Consider the following 20,000-nt stretch of genomic DNA (forward strand, 5'->3'; position numbering starts at 1 on the left):
AAGAATGATAATATTTGCCAATTGCTGCAGCAGTTTTTTGTTGTTGTTTTTTTTAAAGACAGCAGCAACTGCATGTGTCGGCTCAGATAAACCTTACTTACAAGTGGTGAAGCTATGTTTTACTCTGTGTCAGGGTATTCTAGCAATGTAGTTTCATTAGGAAGACTGAAATCGGCTACAGCTGACGTACTGGTGATAATAATAATAAAAAATAAATCGATTACATGTCAATACAATTTCTTAATGGCATTACCAAAGAATCCTAGCGCCATCCTAAAACACTTTCTTATTTTTGCAACTGACTTAACCAAATCCATACAAAATTATATATTTTAGTTTCCAAAATGTAATCTAATTTTTAATTAGCAACAGCGTCGTCTTTACAGACTTGGAGATCATAGTTTGGGTTTCTGTACCCTTATCTTTTCCTTATAAAATCTCAGAAAGCCTCAATATTTGTGTGAACTCCATTTTTTCCAGTCACGTTTTTCCAGTTACGGAATAGCACCTCGTAAAAATACAGTGGACAATGTTTTCCCACACGGATGTTGAATGTTTTCAAGCTGCGGCTAACAGCGAATGTTTATTAATGTAATTTATTCCAATTGCAGATGCACTTTGCGGATGCCCCGCAGTCCAAAGACATTTCTAGATATCTTCAAAGGTGCTGAAAATATTTTATGCAAAGAATCTAAAAAGGGATCCACATCCTCAATCATCCAGAAGACGAATGTTTCGTTGCTGATTACATGTCAGTTGGCCTCACGCATAAAAAAAGTATACAGTGTGTGCCATTGTATGTAAAATAATTTATACTCAATTTTTATGCAACCCTTATCATGCTAGTAATAATTTGGTAAAGATAACAAAATGCAACAAGGCACAATTAAGTCCTCCATCTGTTACAAGGACCTAAGAGAGAGCATGGTACTGAACTCACAGCAATCCATCAATTCTTGTTTCTATTTTTAAGCAAAAAGCAAGTCACCAATCAGGAGTTACTGAATATGTCCATGTAACTGGTCACACATGCCTTGCTAGGTATCTGGCTTACATGCAGGTACTCAAGTCTGCAGAATTTCCTCATGCTGAGATTCTGGAGACAAACATGAACGCTGGTGATTAACTCAATGTGTGAGCGGTTAATAAAGTGGAGGAGCCAATAAGTAGCAGAAGCAGGAACAATGGTGGGAAGTTACAAAAGGCAGGGGGCTACCGGTCACCATGACCCCCTGGACATTGTTCTGCTGCCTACCAACATATGAAGGATGGAGGGGAGAAGTGAAGGACGCCATGAAGGAGAACATTGAAGAGGGCAGATCTCAGTGCTGATGATGACGGTCAGAAGTGAAGGAAACAATTAATAGGGAGAAACAAAGCCAAGTGAGGTGTTTGATGGTAAAAAATTTTAAATAAGAAAATAAGGATTAAGATTTAGATGAGTTGGAATCCATTGGGAGAGCAAAATGCATCTATTGGCACTGTAATTAAGGCATAAGCCAAACTGGCAGCTGACCGACAGACCCACAGCAAGTCTCCCTGCCCCCAGCATCCCTTCAGAATTGAAGTCCTGCCCTGCAGCACGTACACTTCCAGACTGAGGGGCCGACCAGTCTGCAACATCTCAGTTCCAGACTCTGGCTTTGTTCCCCAGTCGCACTGCTTTGTTCACACACCAGAGACCGGATGTGTCCTAAGTGACCAGCCACTTTCCCCTCCTCTCCTCCGACTCCCTCCACTCGTTGGCTAATTCTGTGGCACACTCCACATTTAATGATGAGTTGGACTGCCTTACTGGCCTCAAGTTCAAATAGATGAAGCAGTTCTAAATTTGGCTTTTTTTATTTTTATTTTTTTAGATGTTATTGTGCATTAATGTTCTCATAACAAAGTGAGTCATCATTCAAGAAGTCAAAGAGTTCAGAACATCAAAAGACAGGTTGTTATTGGACACAACTAAAATAAAACTCAAATCTTTTAAATTGGTCCGAATTAAAAACTTTTTTTCTTGCGTTCTATCCTTTGGAGTAACAAAATAAGTAAAGTGCATCTGAAATAACCATGTAAATATATTTTGAAGTTTTTGTGAGTAAATTTGTGCAGTTAAGTAAGCTTTACTAATTGGAAAAATTTCAATTGTTATATAATTTTATTATTATGACTACATTGTACTCTCTGTGTATCTCCCTGTAGCTATCTGATGGAAACGATCCGAAAATACATCTTACCACCAGATCTAATCAGAAATAGGTTCCGTTGCAGAAAACCCTAAGATCTGGTCACACGTGGCACTGACATGCACATCGAGCAATCCTTTCATTTCCAAACAACACCGAATACAGTTTTCACTTCCCTCAAGATGCCTTAAGAACAATATTCATCAGACCCCTTCTGAGGTGGGTGAGTTGAGTCTGAGTAACACATCTCTCAATATTTAAAAAAAAAAAACTAGAACTTTTATTAAAAAAAAAAACAAAAAACGCAAGACTGCAATCATTTCTGTTGATAACTACATTCAAATTCAAAAGAAAACATATTGAAAATGGCTAAAGAAGTCCTAGGTTATAGATTCTCTGTAAATAGCTAAAGTTTGAATCGGCTAATATCTGACAATACATGAAAAACGAGTCAGAATAAAATGAAACAGATAAACATAATGAACACTAATAAAGGGTGGGGAAGAATAACAGTTGTGGTGATTTCTGGAAAAGTAAGAAAAAAAGAAAAAAAAAAACTAAATCAACTTTGTTAAACCTTCTTTAAAAATCAATTTTTTTCTTCAGCAAAGACTCTGTGCCTGTGCACAGGCGGTACGCACACAGCAGACAATCTGTTTTGCTTATTATCCAAGTTCATGTTGACAGGGCTAGAAGACAACTCATTCTGTCACACACTGAAGAACCACTTACTGACCTGAAGTGACTCCCCTCAATCAGCACCGTTGCCTGAATGACTTTCGATTTTACAAAAAAAAAAAAAAAAAAATCAGTAAACTGTGCTGAAGCTGAACTTAAGAGCTATCTGTTCCTGACAGAATATTGGCATATCTTTTAGGCAAAGTCATAACACATCAGCGCTCTTAAAGCATATGTCATAATTTCGCGTTCTATGAACAGTAAGAAAAAGTCGTATTTTGAATAAATAGAGCAATAAACTGCGTGCTCGCTGGTTTCACGTCTAATTTTTTTTTAAGCCATCATTGTTACACGTGACATGAATGCGCAGATCAACTACTTGCTCCCTGACCTCTGGATAGTTCTGTCATTACGAACTGAGATTGGACGTGAAGGCAGGGTTATTGTGCGTGCAGGCTGACATTCCAGAGAGGCCAAACGAGGTCTGGCAGAATCGGAGAGCAAAGGGAGGAAGCACTTTTTCACAGAGCTGCATGCACACCCACCCACCCACCCACACACACACCCACACGCACACATACACACAAATGGGATATTTGCTACTTCCCTGGGCTATTTGTGTGTCCATTCTGTCTTCTGGAAAAGGGAAGTAAATGTTAGCATGAAGTGTGGAATGCAGACACGGATGTTGGATGATGAAGTCCCACCATTCAGGGACTGGAAGTGATGACTGGAAACGTGTTTCTGCATCTGGTTGTCTTGCATTGTGACTGAGCAAATGCTGGTGGATATTTCATACATATTTTCTTGCCGCTTGTGCCTAAGTTTGTATAACGTCACAAACTGTGCCGAAGATCTGAATGTGCTTCTATTGGGAAACAGAGGAATGTCAACAGAGGGCCCAGTCTAAATCTGTGATTTGATGCTTATATAAGCTCTCAGAGGTTTATACCTTAGAAATAAACAAACAGCATTTGTGCTTTAAAGAGAAAATGTCAAAATAATAAATATAATAAAGCAATAGTAAAATACTGTTGATTTAATATTTATCAATACTATTTATTATTGACATTGGACTACACAATTTAATGTAATTTGAAATGTAACACAGTGTATTTTATTTAAGATTTAAGGCTTAAATTAAACCCCTTATGATCCATGATTCATGACACTTTCAGACCTTTCAGAGATCCTACTGTAACCTTTAAAAAGAACAGATTAACACAAGACTAAACACTTTCAGGTGATAACTGTGTGGTAAAACAAAGCCACAAGAGTACTAAACAGGTACACATTTTTTTCCCAATATACACTGCTCAAAAAATAAAGGGAACACTTAAACACTTAAGTGAACACTTAAGTGTTCCCTTTATTTTTTTGAGCAGTGTATATTATTTTCTTTATATATATAATTTTTCTCCTTTTGTGTGAGTTCAGGTAGCAATGATGGAGAAAACTACATGACATTTTCAAACAATACAAAAAGTGAGAATGTTTTAAAAAGAATTTCTAATATATATATATATATATATATATTTTTTTTTTAACTAACTCTGAAACTGCACTTATAATATAGGGAAATGGTTCAATAGCTCTGTGTATTTTTACGTGTTAAATGTACAGTATTGTAATCATTCAAGGTAGATTTTTTTTTTTTTTTACATTTGGACCACCAGGTGGCACCACAGAACCAAAACTCAAAATAAAACTAGGATACAGAGAACCCATAAAACAAACAGCTTTAAAGTAAAGTATTTCTTAAAAAAAAGTTCAAAATGTAAGCTTTTTGAGTTCTGATCAAATGCAGCGAAAGCAACACAAATGTTAATAATAATGATGCTCTATCCTAATTCTCTCAAAATTGGGCAGCACTTTCATGATTCTACTCCAGAAATGATAGTCTGGTAATGCCAGGCGTAGCATAGGTAGTGTTGTCCAGATAAATAAAATCTCACTTTTAGATCTGAAGTCCTACTATACGCAATTCCTACATATTTTCAATAACATTTTATAATGCTGAATTCTGACTTCTGATTCAGCATTAAAGTTTGTTTTTTATTTGTTTAACACACTGAATTGAGTCTAAACTCTTTCACGTCTTCATTCTGTGTGTGATTTGTTTTACGATAGCAGAAAAAGCCACAAAATCAGTCTTAATTGACTCTGTGAGTATTTATCAGAGTAGGTTCAAATAATTTACATTGCTGTGCCCATATAAAAAAGGATTTAAGGCCTACTTTTTTATCTAGGCTGATAAAAATGGGCAAAATGTGAAATGTATGGTACCAAAGGTGATGTAGTTTGGGAACAGATGAGGATGTCGGGGGGGGAAGTACCTCACAGTGTCTCCAAATCAACATAAATCTGATCCCTAGCACAACAGACAAAAGCAGCTTACTCCATCTTACTTCTGGTTCTACTGAATGAACGGAAACCGCAACTTAGATTCAGGAACTACACAGTGAGCACTGCCAACTTGGTAGCTCAACAAGAAATATCTCTGCTGAAAGAGTGTAAAAGGCAAAACACAATCTCAACACAGAGGGCAAGAGGGGAAGGAAGGATGAAGACCCTGGAGCTTGACCACTATGAGCGAGGGAAAACATTTTGACTCGGAAAGCAGGGCAGGAAAAGAGAATGGCCATCGAGGTGACATAAGGTGAACCCTGCCACCTGATTAGATCAAAATCCACTGTGGAAAAACACAGAGCTTCATACCTTGTACTCGGCTCGGGCTTTAACAGCTGCAAAATCAATTTCACTCAGTTCAAGCCAGACACATCATACTCAGAAGTACTGAGTAATGACATCAGGAAGCTGTTATTGTGCGGACCTCTCACACTGCAGGACATACAGTAGGAACTGAAACAACTCATATCCTTATTTGGTCAACTTTCAATGACCCCAAATATTTCTGACAGCTACAATATAATTTTCCTACGTGTATCAAGCGATATTCTTGATAGACATATAGCACACAAACAAATTCCACCCTGTTGACTGTCTTTGAATTCAAACACATAAACTCATAAATATGAGACTAAATGCAGGTGTTGGATATTCAGACCATAAAGATGCTAAAAGTTAGCATCTTTACGCTCTGTCTGGAAACGGTTCAATTATCTTTACTTTAAAATTGCCCAGATCTACAAAAAATGGATCCATTCATTAATTTATTAAAATGTTGCAAGTTTACCATTTTTTTCATTTAAGGAAAGTCATATCAAGAAGGTATTGATTGGTATGAAAATACAGTTTACATAATAAAAAACCCCAACATATTTGTAATCTATATAAAAACAGGCAAAAACATTTACAGAAATAAATTATGAATATATGCATAAAGCTGAGAATATTCCATATTAACATCTCACCACCAGGTGTCACCAAAACTTCATTTATGAACAAAGTGTTAAATCTGAAGACGTGGCCTGCCACTTTGAACCACATTTTGTTAGAACTTTGTTTTCATGAAGCTGGAGCTTTTGGTAATCTGTTAAGAGCTCTTCATTAACAGGTACTCTGAATGTGTTTGTTTAGTTTTTCTTGAGCTGCTTCTCACTCATTTTCAGTCCACAGCCTGATCAATATTAGATGGTCCTTTTGTTTAACTATTTAACTCTCCCCAGCTATTCATTCACCAATAAAAGAGCTCCTAAACTAGAAACATAGTATAGCAAATAAATACTTTTCCCTATTCCAGTGCCAGATCTGTTCAGCATATGCTCAATATTTCCTTAATCGGCCACCAGAGGGCAGCCTATAACAACTAGATTACAAAGGTGCTACTTGGAGTTGAGCTGTAGCAATAAAGCTTGTTTGTTTAAAATTATTAAACATTATTCTAACGATAGTAAGATTTATTAAGTGTTGGAGCAAAACAAAAGCTGCACTCAGTTTTACAAAGGAAAAAATGTCTACAACTTACGGAGCGTAGATGAGGTAAGAACCTCTCCAAATCATTCATGTCTATCCCGTCATCCTCTGCAAACTTGTTTTTGCTCATGCTGAAAGGAAAAGACATGAGATGTTATTAGCTTATAAATTATTATTAATTTGCATTTCATATTTCTAATACCACAAAGTAACCAAAACCACACACCGAGTAGTTGGTCTATTTACCACAAATGTATAAAGACAGAATCTTACCGCTCTCTGTCAATGTGAGGTAGCTGCTTAGGCATTGGTCTGAAGTGTTTCCTGTGGAAATGACTAAAATCCAATTTTTCTGGCTGTACGTCCCAGCCCGCACCTCTACAACAGAGACACACATTTCACACATGAACAAGAAAAATCTGAAAATTGTGATAAGTAAGTTAAAGACACTAGAAGAAACTGGGCTTAAATTAACTGCCACATGGAAAAGTATAAAACATGTTTAACTGCATTGTGTGGCACCTACCCATGCGAGTCCATTGTGTTTGCAGCCCATATGTCTGTCCCCAAGATGTCAAAGGCGACATCATTGTTGCCGTTCTAGAAGGATAAAAAACAACTTCTGTCAAAATTGCTTTTATGCATTTCATCTTCTTCCTACTGCAGCTCCAGAAATGAGAAGTAGAGCAACCAGTTAAAACCAACAGACCTCCAGGTTAAGCTCAAAACCTGTTAACTCATACAACCGTGTAATTTTACTTAAAGATTTGTCAGTAATTCTGTGTGAAAAATCTACTGTAAGACCATGAACAATAACTACCATTTGATTTGTAAGGATTTTTATTGTTTTTGCTGAACATACAATTACTAAAGAAACAAACAGGACAAGAAAAAGAATGAATATTTCCGTACCTTGGGAGATCCTTTTAGTTGGTTGTTTCGGCCTCTGCTGCCAGAGCGGGAGCTGGATCCTGGTCTGGAACCTGAACTGGGTCTGGAGCCGGTACTGCCGTTACTGCTGTGTTCCCACTCATCCTGTGCCAAACAACAAATGTCGTTAAAACACTTTACAAAACAAACTGATCCAATTTATACACAAAAAATAATCAAATCATTTCACTCATGCAGTATAAGACAAATTCACGTCTAAATAATGAATTACATTCCAGATATATACTGTAGTGACAGTGTGTGACTGATTGAATGGCATTGTTAACTTAGTAATAATCCTTCAAGCTCAGCATGTAGTCAAAGAGGGTTAGAGCTTGATGATATCAGGAGAACAGGAAGCTATGATGCCATCATTGAAAATTGCAATGATATAAATAACTAACCAACATTTCTCTGACTCTTCAGTTTCTTTACCATAGCACAATGCCCACAACATTCTCCAAGCCTTACCATCTGACTCACTAAAAATATCAGAATTAGTAATGAGGCAGATGGAGTCCATTCACCTGGACAAATAAATTACTGATACGCAGAATGTGAATTTGTTATACTCTAACTTTTTCCATTACATGGCCTCACAGCCCAAAGGACTCTTTATTATTTTGAAGAAAGAAAAACACTGTAAAGCTTCACTAATGTTTCACAGAAAATTCAATCACTTGCTGTACCACAATCATCTCCCATGATAATCATTCAGGACATACACTGACTGCTCCTTCCACACAGACTGATGAACTGTAAATTACTCAAAGCTTGGACTACCAGTGTCGACATGCAGACAAGCGGACAGAATTGCTGTAAAAAAATTTGAAAACATTCAAACGCTTATAAATACATCGTCATCAAAAATAAAGTGGATATTTTTGCACCAGCAAATACTAATAAAGATGTTGTAGTGAAAAAAAAAAACTCTTTATAAATGCATTTAGTCAATAACTGATACCTATATAGTATATAAAAGCACATGCTGACTGACTAGTACAAAGACCATCCTCCAGCTCTGATTGCTTGTTTTTGACAGGGAGCAGTGCATTTGTTTTAGAAGGCAAAAGCAGCACTGGGAGGAAGTGAAAGAACTCGATCTCATCACAGATCATCTGTCTCATACCATGCCGTCACGACATGGTGACACTTCTAACAAATATGCAAGAAACATATTTTCGTGAAAGTTACATACTGCAGCTTTAAACGTGAGTTGAGTTTAAAACTATTTCAACTGAGACCCTTGACATTGTCAGACAACAGGACAGAGACATATGTAAAGAGAAACTAAAAAGTTTGATTAGTGTGTTTAGTGAGAGATGAGCAGAATGCTGGAACATGGAGGTAAAACTTACACGTTTAGAGGAGCCTCTCCCTTGAGATGATGTCCAACTACCATCTCTCTGGTTGATGCAGTCATCTGTCCACTGATGGAGAAAAAGAAAAGGAGATATAGTTATGCTGTTTTACTTTGGTTTCTACTTTTGTGTTCTTACCTATTTAAAATATAATTTATGACTACATGCCAAAAGCTTCTGCTAAATATATTGCACTGTCTGACCAACTATAACTCCCCCTACACACGCAGTCAATCGGTGTTATTCTTCACACTCTACATGTCACTATTGCCTTTGGATTTTCCATTTAACTACAGTTTAAACTGATGGCACATTCCCTTCCACAACAACATGAGCAGCTGGTTTAAAGACTTTAGAAAGCTTCTATTAAGTTGTGACATGTACAAATGAGAGAAACCAGCTAGGTATGCATATGGTGCTACAAACAAATAATAAATTTCAGACATCATCATCCAACCTGTGGCTCTTTGCCATCATTGTCCAAGTCCACGTCTCCATCTGGCTTGTCTCCCAGAATGCCCTGCACCTGGTACTCCAGGACGTAGCTGTCGATGAAACGCTCCAGCTCCTCTATTTCCTGCGAGCGGGTGCTTCCTGCCTCAGACGATGCAGACGCCACCGAAGAGTTCTCCATGGCAACCGCCGCAGAGATGGCAGGAGGGAGGAAGAGAGGAGGAGGAAAGAGGGAGAAAGGTGACCTGTACATAACAAAGATAAGGATAAAGATGGATGGAAGTTGGTTAGAAACTCAGTAACAGAAGATGCTCTTATGTTATAGATTTCATGTTTACTTCAGATATCAACAATCCAAATCAATGACTGACCAAAGTCCTGGTAGAGTGGATACATTACAGTTTCTCCTTAACTTCACAGTTAGATCAAATAAATATTAATAAATAAACAAATATATGTATACAGCTAGAAGTCTAAGCTGTCCAAAAAAATGTTCAAAAATGCAGCAAAACTGAAAATCCCTCTCTTTCTTACCTTTTATCCTCCTGCTTTCACAACATTCAAAGACGAGTCATAGTTCAAACTGTAAGCAAGCATCCATATTTGCATTGTTTACGTGTCCAACTGCAAACATTTTCTCTGCAAACTCCTTTTCCCAGTTAATTTCTGGTGCAACTCTACATCCACTTTATGCGACTGCGTTGCTACTTCTATGTCTGTGTCCCTCCGTGTCCCTCTCTCTTTCTCTGCTGTCGGAGTTGTGTGTGTTCACCTGAACCCTGACCAACAGGGAAGCAGGTTCCCGCCTGACTGTCCGTTGCTGTTAAGCTCCTTTACATCAAGGTTTGATCACCAGCCGTGCAAAGAGGATTTATGGTTGGAGCACGCAAAATACTACGTGCTGAGGCTGGCGACTTACAGGGGAGTCCCGTGAACTTCCTGCCAACAAGTCAACAGTATGAGCCACAAAAAGGCCTGGTGAATGCAACACCAAGATGTTTACATGTCAACAAACACTGAAATGTGCCTGTCATTGATTGATTGAAGCAGTAATGCAAACATTTAGGTATTCACTTAATGAATCAGACAAGAAGTTGATTTCTTTTCTGGAGCTACTGACTAAACAGAAGAGTGACTGACAAAACTTCTGCTCACGGGGGTCAGAGTCTTCCCACACATACTGCAAATCATCTCGACACGTCTGTAATCTGACCTTCAGTCAGAACTGTAATCCTCCCCTGTTGACATTAGAGTATAATCCATTCATACATTGATTATCCTGCTTCTTTGAAGCTACTCTAAAATGACAGAAACATTTTACTTGAATGGAAAAAAGAAGAGTTTCTCTTAAGTGTAGCATCCTGAAGAAGAACTGAGGTTAATGATTTCTTCGGCTTTTGATGTTCATATTTATGAGGTGTTTATGATCAGCATGTTGATATGACGGAGCACAGTGTGTGAACTGCTGCTGAACCAAAATGCTGCCTATATGTGACAGGGAGGGGACTTGGTTTGTAAATGGTTCCTTCTAAATATGTAGCAAGTCATCATAAAAAGAAAGGATTGATAAAAAAAAAAAACTGATTCATTTAAGAATAAAAAAAGGGTTTGCATCACCTGCAATTCCTGTAAAATCTAAATTAATGCAAAGAAACAATGTAAACATCTTCATATACAAGTCATGTTTTATGGTGTCAGGCTATTCCAGTTTTGGATGATGACACAGATGTTTTGACAGCTGCCAAGCTTCAGTCATCTCTCCTTTCTGATCATCGCTCAGCCAGTAAAATGTTTAGACACTTCAGGAAGATGGAAATATAGAGCACTTTTTCCAATTAAAGATTTTTTTTTGTAGCCATCAGTAAAATATTGTTTTCTTTCACCATTCTCTTCTGTTACTTTAGTCTTCAGACTCAAATACAATAGTTTCTCACACTGAAAACATTGAAACATTTTATTTTACTTTCAAATTTATATTAATGTTTCTCAGGTGTATTTGTACTCAAGATTGCAGATTAGAAAATATTTACTACCTATTAATTAAACACTGATTAACATGCCTCAGAACATCACTTTACATAAGTCTTGTTTTTTATCTGTGGGAAGAAAACTAAAAGTATATATTTTCAGTATCTGAACTGTTTAGAAATAAAGTAAGAAGAAGCAAAGAAATGTAAGAAGCTGTTTGAGGTGTTGAGATATGCAGTTTATTTGGGCTGTCAGAGAGCACAAATCTCAGCAGATAACAGGAAGGCTAAACAGGAAGTATTTCTGAACTTTTGACCAAGAGCACTCTGTCTTTTTTAATACATTATTTGCAGGCTATGTGAAAGTTAAAGGGTCTAAATGCTGTAGGAAATACACCGGTAAGACTGCTGTTTAGTTATGCTAGCTACAAAATGACTAATATAATATTCTACAAACGGTTAAAAACGTCAACTACAAAATGCTTTTGTGTTTGCCTTAAATTTTAATTATTTTAATTAAAAAGCTGTTTTATAGAATAATTTACATGTAACACAGAGTAAGATTGTGCCTCTGCTACAAAGATACACTACTACTAGCATATTATTGCAGGAAAGCTAGAAATAAATATATAGATTGCTCACATTTTCATTTTATATTTCTTAGAAAGAAACTGAAATCTGCTTTGTTGTTTTTTTGTACAGCTTTGTTTAAAGATGTAAAATAAAAAAAACATTCTGAAAATAGACCGACCACATGATCTTGGGGGATCTATAATTAAATCAATCACTCAACAATGATGTTGTTAAGCCCAAGATATATGCATATCTGCCATTGTGGGAAGATCACATCAGTTAAAATGCAAAATTACTCAACAGGGCTGCATCCTAATGAAGTTGTCCTACCTTTCTCCTTGACACTGTGAGTACAAAGTTATTGCCTGTAAACAGCTGCCAATAGCTATTGATCCTTTTTACTGATTGGTGTTATCGATCTTTAGACGTATCCATGTTTCTCTAGATGTTGAGATTATGGTGTAATGGTACATCTATCTAACTGTGATAAAGAAGTAAATTAAGTTTAAACTATCTTACCCTAGGTAAACAGTGGCTCTGCAATATCAGAAAACTAGACTTCTGGTGTGCAGGGAGGCTGCTGGCTAAACCCTGCAAGGTTTCCTCATACATAATTCAAAACCTGCAGTAATCTTGTAATATCTCAAAGTATTTAAAGCTCCTAATTATGGTTCTGAGATGTCTGGGACCAGCTTAGGTTGCTACTATTGTTAGGAGAGAATATGAATATTTCTAATGAAAGCAACAAATTTTTTTTCTGCTTTAAAGAAACAGCAACGTGCACTTAGCTCATGAGAACGCCAAGGTCCCAACATCCCAGCAGGATGCGGGACGATTAAACCGAGGATTTGTCTGACCCAAACTTAGAAACGTCTTCATTAAGCATACATGACACAAGTAACCATTAAAACAGGACTAAGGGCTGCAAGCGCCTTCAATCTCCAGCCAACCACAGGAATTGACCCTTCAGATTCAGTAGCACAAATAGCATCACAAAATATCTGATTTACCAAACACACACTTTCTCAATTCACTTAATTAAGGTGACTCATCAATATTGGCTCAGAAGAAATTAAGTTGTTGAAAATTAATTCCACTCAATTGGAAATGATATTGCAACTGGTTTATAGGCATGACAAGAGCTACTTTTAAACTACTGGTTCTGTTCTACTGTCCAGAATGCAAAGGGGGACGGGCCATGCTTATTAAATTCAAGTATCATCAAATTCTGCAAATGAAAACAGAATTGTAAAATATTTACAACCTCAAAACTGGCTTTGATTAGCTGAAAGAGTTACTTTTAGATATTTTAGCTCAAAATATTTCAATTGAAACAGTCAAAAGGTGTAACTAGCTGCAGATTCTGTTAATAGCCTCAAAAGGTTTGTTCAAAGTAAAAGAAATGGAAGAGGGAACAGAGTAAAGAATCACATGTTCTGATGAGGGCTGGTAGTGCTTACTTTGCTTGTCGATGACTACATAGGTCATAACAGTGTGGCACCGTAGCCCCCTCCCCCTTTCTTCCTGTCTCCACCGTTTCACCCTCTTCCCCTCAACTCAACCAGCTGTCCTAACAAAGAGCAGCCTGACATCCTCCACCAATCACACTTTTAGTCCAACTCCAGTGGTGGCATTGTCTGGCACTATATGGCATATTCAGAAACCAAATAACATCAAGTGGCAGTTTAAACTATATTATATGGGTTTTACAGTATCTTTTAAATACTACACACAGAACACATAGCAGCCAAAGCCCTAATAACTGATGTATATTTAGTAAACTACTTTACAGCCTGGTAGGACTGTACAGATCAGGCATATCAGGCCTGTAGAATGCAGAGCCATCTGTGGTTCAATCGAACGCTGCGCCCCGAGGCTCAGAGCCATTGAGACAGAACAAGTCAGACAGCCACAGCATGGCACCAGACAGCACACTGCCTGCTTCAACCAACGCCATGTATATCCCAGAAGCACGGACAAAACAGAAAACATAAAGGCAATAAGTAAAAAGTACATTTACTAACATATTACTTTTTCTCTAATCAACACATAATTGTGTATAAAAAGGAAAACAAGGACAATTCTTTGTAAAAAACTCAGTACAAATCAAAAATTTAACTCTAAACATTATATATAATAAGTGCGAAATTTGTTCTAAGAAAGATATGATGAGGGTTTCAGTTCCCTCACATGTAGCAACTGCAACAACTGAAGTAAAAATGTTCTGAATCTAAGAGTAAAGTGGGTTTCTGAAGGTATAATATTCTTGTTTACATGCAAGGGTAGTACAAAAAGAAGAAAATCAAAGGAATAGCGTTGTTGCAGCACATTTACTCATCAAGTGCTGCAAAGCTAAGCATTGTCTATCCAGATGATCTGCATTCTTATTTGGAAAATATCAGCGCCTTTAACAGGAAAGTTGCCTAAATCATGCAATTTTTAAATCTTTCTGAAACAATTTTACTTGTTGTGAAAATCATCACATGGAATGCAGCATTTTGCATCAATAGAAATCACAAAAATCTTTATCTTTCCAAACGATTCTAATACGTTCACAAACAGCACAAACAGGTAATTATCCATCTACACAGTGTATTTTTCATGTCAGACACTTATGATGAACAATTAAGTTTGTCTCAAAGTCTTTGCTTTGATTGATCTTAAAGGTGAACAGTTGCGAGTTTCTTACTCCAACTATTCCCATGAAGAAAGTGTTCAAAATATCAATAAAACTTTCTGTCACAACATCAATTAGAATTGCTGGCATCATGTGTGCTTTTAGTTCATTTTCATTATGACTTGCATTTACCACAAAAGGCTGACGTGGTCAGTCAGGACATATGGGGCCAACAAGCCATTAACTTTACTAAAAATGTGTTTTGTCAATACACAGCAACATTTTGTATGATAGGTCTTTAGAAGTCTGATCCAACCAGCTGCAGCGTTTGATACGGTTACTAAAAACCAAACAGTAAGAACTATAATCCTTTCAATCCAAATAGAAAAGAACACGAGATCCGGTCTCCTCAGTGGGAGTCCCGAGTCGATGTTCTCAGGCTATGCTGGCGGAGCTGATAATTCATCTAATCTGGTCTAATTCGTCTAGGAAAACTACACATGGGGTTAAAGGTTTTCACAGAGTGGTCCTTAGGACCTAAAATCTAAGGTTGCCGTTGCGAGTTTTTAAGGCCACTTTAAATAGATTTTTAAAATAAAAATGAATAAATGACAGTTGAGCCTGTATTCTCCAGTCACCAAGTAATCGGTTACTGAATTAGTTGATGATTACTTCAATAACTGATTCATCACGATTAATCAGATTAACTTATTTAGGATACCAGCCACATAAAGAAATGTTATTTGTTTCAATAAACTACTAATATTTTAAAATGTATTGATTGATACTCTCATTGAGTGGGGGCATGCAAAAATAGATTGCTATTTTTGCATGCTAGCAAAAATAGCAATCTTGACAATAAGGACAGTTTCATTTTTTTTTAAACATTATTAATTGGAATTTGCTGTGACAATGATAAATTGAAATCTTATGATAAGAGATTTATCACAGTAAATGATAATACAATCAACACTCCTTCTTGACCTCAGCCTTTCTTTCTGCTATGCTACAGCTAGTTCCCCACACTGGAGTCTGTCTTGAATACTCAGACTAGCCAGCATGGTCACCGAAAACGGCAGATATATACCGTAGTTTTACTGTAACAGTAAGTTGTTTGTCCATCAACAGCACATTGAGCTGTGCGTACATTAGCAAGATTGATAGTGCTAAGACCCTCCTCCTGGCTCTAATTGGTTACTTCAGGCATGGTGCATTTCTGCAGATGGTTGTCGGACCACAGGGAGCAGAGGAGCTTCATTTCTCGCTGATTATCTGTCTCATGTTATAATGTCACAACATCATGGCAGTTTTTACAAATATGTCAAATAAAACACAAAAAAAAAACATTGTTTATAAAAGTTACATACTGCTGATAGAAAATACATCTGTAACAAGGGAAATTAATATTCTCACGTCAGAGAACCAGGTCACAAAACTCTGCATACGATATCTGGCTTACACACTTTCAATAGCACGGAGCTGAACCTGCCTGAATCTCGTTCTTTGTAATTAGATATTGTGAGGAAACACAAGAGAACAAACCAGTAGCAAATAGTCTGCAAATGCCACATGGGGGCTCAGGGGGATGTGTTAGCTTGTGTGCATCATTAAGACAATAACTCCATTGTCTCCCCATGTCCCTGTTGTGACCGACCAGCAGAGGATTGGGCATGTGAAGAACTGTGGAACCGTTCAGACTTCAGCCCCACAATGATATTTTGTCCATGTCTACGTAAAGAGTTTTAGAATATAAACGTGAGGGGAGTGTCCATGCTGGTTTTCCAGCATCTATAAAGGTGACACATGAAAGCTCAACAGGAACAAAAGGGGCAAAGAGAGGCAATAAAAGGTTAGCCTCCTACGAGGAAATCAAGATGATGGCAAAACACACAACAGCATGCTAGCAAATACTTAGCCACAGAAAGTGGATCAATAAACGAGTAATTACATCTTTTAATTTTGATGTGGCGCAAACACGCTCTGTTCTCTTTAAACAACCACTTCATTTCTCACCTCTATGAGCCGCGCTATGTTTTCCTGAATAATCACTCATGTAATGACTCCTCATTTCTCTCACTCATCTGTGCAACAGCAGCAGCCTAACGAGCAGCAGCTCCCGCTGAAATGAGAATGGATCACTGCAACGCAGTGTGACTCAGGGTGCTTCAGCTTTCTACAGATTACTCCCACTCTCGCCACGGCACACAGCCGAGTTCGCTCGCCCTCCACATCCCTACGAACATGGCCTCCGTACAATCGCCGGTGCGTCACTGGCCCGTATGCAGCCGATTCGCTGCTCCTGGTGGCACACATGGAGCAGTGTACCAGCAGCAGCATCAACAGCATTCACACATATGCTAAGACTGCAGATCAGAGGGGTGATGACCATGCGCTGACTCCTGGAGAACAGTTTACGCATCAGCAATGCTGAGCAGTTTAGAAGTCTGGTCCATATGCAACATTTCTGCAGAAGAAAGATGCAAATATTGACTGGACAATATGGATCCAGATATGTTTCATGGCTGCAGTGAGACGGGTAGTAGTGCATGTGGCACAAAGGTTTGTTTATATATGGCAATGTTACACAAAGGTTCATGTATGAGCAAAATCTGATTAAGCTAGTTATCAACTAAAAAAACAATTAGTGGGTAAGGCTAGTACCCACTAATTCTTCACCCTAAATTAAATTATGGCTCTGATTGTATGAAGTATATATATATATATATATATATATATATATATGGAGGGATTACGTCTCTCGGCTGGCCTGGGAACGCCTTGGGATTCCCCCGGAGGAGCTGGAAGAAGTGGCTGGGGAGAGGGAAGTCTGGGCCTCCCTTCTGAAGCTGCTGCCCCCGCGACCCGACCCCGGATAAGCGGAAGAAAATGGATGGATGGATGGATGGATTGTATGAAGTTCATTGACAATCACCTTGCTGCATCAACTGTCCACAGATGCTACATTTATCAGAATGAGACGTCAATAGCAGGTTATAAAAATTGATAATTTGGTATCAATAAAGGTCTCTTCTCAACAAATTCAGGGTAAAGAATGGATTACTTTGATTTGACGTCTATTTTAATTTATTGGGATTTATTATTTGTTTCATTTTGGTATTCATGTTAGTTAAATCATTCTGAAACTGAAGTGATGCTGGTGTACAAGAACAAATTAAATGCTCTGAACCCATTTCACCAATTGGTACAATAATGAATCTTCACTCAATAACACTGCAAATTTCAGAGTTTTGTCATTGTCAGTGTGATGAGGTAGTGCGTACTGTGATGCGTTAAAGAAACAAAGGATTTTATAGTGTCCAGGCAGCACAAAGCCAACTGAAAATCTTTCATTTCGGGCATCAGCTGATTACTCAGAGCACCTTTTGACAAAATTATCAGAAGGGAAAGATAAAGAAGGTTTAGATAGCCACAATAGGTTTAAGAGCAAGTCAGACATATTTACTGAAAGAGACATGTTTCTGTCTTTTAGTGAGGTTTTAATACCTTAAAATATACCTATCTACACGTATGCATATTCCACATGGGAACATGCCGTCTTATTTATCTTGAAAGCTTATTTGTCTTGGAAGCTCTCCATCTTGTGACAGCAGGCCAGCATTCCCATAACCTGCTAAAGTGACTCTGATACAATCAATCCCTGAAAAACAGGAATGCCAGGAATGTTATGAAAAAGCTAAAGAGGAAAATCAGCTTACAAGTTACAGTCAGAACCTGTGTGCACACGCTATAATAGTCATTATATAATGAGCATCCCATGACATTAAATGGCACATTTTTGAGCAACTTAGCTAACTAATCAGGGTTCTTCTCTTAATTTGTTTTGAAAATGTATGTTACAACTCTTATTGATCCACTTGTGCTCTTTGAACAGTTGCAGTTGAGCTGTGGCTCTCTCTTTGTTGTGAGGGTCAACAGCTGAGACAGCGAGCTTATGTGCAGCTAGTTCAGCTGATTTTCAGGGCAGTCTAAAAAAAAAAAGAGCCCTTCTCTCATTCCTGTTGTGAAGCGTTCGTAACACTGCGGGAACGTAACACTTCAATGAATCCGTGTTTACATCGCCTCCACGTTTACATGTTTTCAGCACGTAACCACACCCATGTGCCATGCATAGCTGTAATGCACGCAAGCTGAGTGGGGCATGCCGAAAGGACACTAGGCATTAAAAGCCCTGCAACACAAAGGCCATGGCAAAGTAATAGAGCCGCATCTGAAGCCGCCTCCACGCCCCGGTGTGTCTGTCCGCGTTTCACCGGTAACAATGGTGACGCAAGCTTTGCGGCTAACCAGCTGGCTAACATTAGCGATTAAGCCCAACAATAACAACGAGCTGCAACCGCCAGGACACTGGATTCAAACTGCTCCCTGTAAACATTAACACTTCAACAGGTGCGTCAGTGGTTGTAAACGCATAACCAGTTTGTTCACAGACACAACATAGACTATGCGGCTCCCAGTGTAAAAATTGTTGCCTGGTTTCAACGGTTTCCAAAGCCCAACTGAAAATACGCCTTCAGCTGGTGATAAATCCTTACCCAAAGTGAAATTCTGACCGCCGTAGAACCCGGGATCACACTGTGAGATCAAAACCGCCGTGTCATGAGTGTGTTTGTCCAAAGGAAAAGGAGGGAGGAAGAAGATTAGTTATCCTGTGTCAACTCCGCCGTCTCACACTAAAGGAAAAGGGAATGCAGGAATGTGACGTTCGGTCCGGTCCGCTGGCAACGTTGACACGTGCACCCAACAGTAAAGCACGCTGGGAAACAGAGTTTTGTTGAACAGTATACTCCAACCGTGTTTTTAACTTCAGGTTTAACTGGCAAGGGGGAAAAAAATAAAAATCTGTTGCCACGTTTACTCCTCTATCAGTATATTAAAAAAATCAACAACATAATAATAATAATAATAATAATAATAATAATAATAATAATAATAATAACAATAATAATATCATTATTATTGTTATTATTATTATTATTATTATTATTATTATTATTATTATTATTATTATAAATAATAAAAACTGAAATATCAACTATTATTATTATTAATAATAATAATATTAGAATTAATATTATTATTATGCGTTCACACCAAACGCGTCCAACGCTTCAAGATCAACGTGTGTACATTTTGAATGCGGACACTTGCCATTTTGCTCTACACCTAGCATTTACCGCGTGTGGTTTACATTCAAAGTGAAGGCGCGTCGAGGGCTCGTCAGAAGCATCATCTCTAGTTTTCCATTGGGCGCTTTGGAAGCGTCAAATGCTCAAAACTTTCCAAACTGTTCAAATCACGCCGCGCTAGATGCTCGAAATGGGCGCAACGGCCCTCGACAAGCCTCCAC

General features: G+C 38.0%; 1 protein-coding gene across 3 annotated transcripts in view; it reads right to left on the minus strand.

The window, feature by feature from the left end:
- The window catches only part of ctif (CBP80/20-dependent translation initiation factor), a 49,101-nt gene extending 29,712 nt beyond the window's left edge, over nucleotides 1-19,389 (minus strand). For 2 of the 3 annotated variants that reach the window (XM_008424482.3, XM_008424481.2), the window contains exons 1-7: nucleotides 19,186-19,389; nucleotides 9,480-9,720; nucleotides 9,020-9,091; nucleotides 7,644-7,766; nucleotides 7,258-7,331; nucleotides 7,005-7,109; nucleotides 6,784-6,862 (exon numbers count right to left, since the gene is read on the minus strand). In XM_008424482.3, coding sequence (XP_008422704.2) covers nucleotides 6,784-6,862; nucleotides 7,005-7,109; nucleotides 7,258-7,331; nucleotides 7,644-7,766; nucleotides 9,020-9,091; nucleotides 9,480-9,656 — 630 coding nt within the window. In that variant the 5' untranslated portion in view covers nucleotides 9,657-9,720; nucleotides 19,186-19,389. Of the gene's footprint in view, nucleotides 1-6,783; nucleotides 6,863-7,004; nucleotides 7,110-7,257; nucleotides 7,332-7,643; nucleotides 7,767-9,019; nucleotides 9,092-9,479; nucleotides 9,721-10,009; nucleotides 10,415-19,185 lie in introns of all 3 variants that reach the window. The other variant, XM_081613413.1, reaches the window with a different exon arrangement.
- Nucleotides 19,390-20,000: the final 611 nt, after the last annotated feature.

Source organism: Poecilia reticulata, chromosome 12 (genome assembly GCF_904066995.2).
Source record: "Poecilia reticulata chromosome 12, P_reticulata-male-v2, whole genome shotgun sequence".
Taxonomy (NCBI): Eukaryota; Metazoa; Chordata; class Actinopteri; order Cyprinodontiformes; family Poeciliidae; genus Poecilia; species Poecilia reticulata.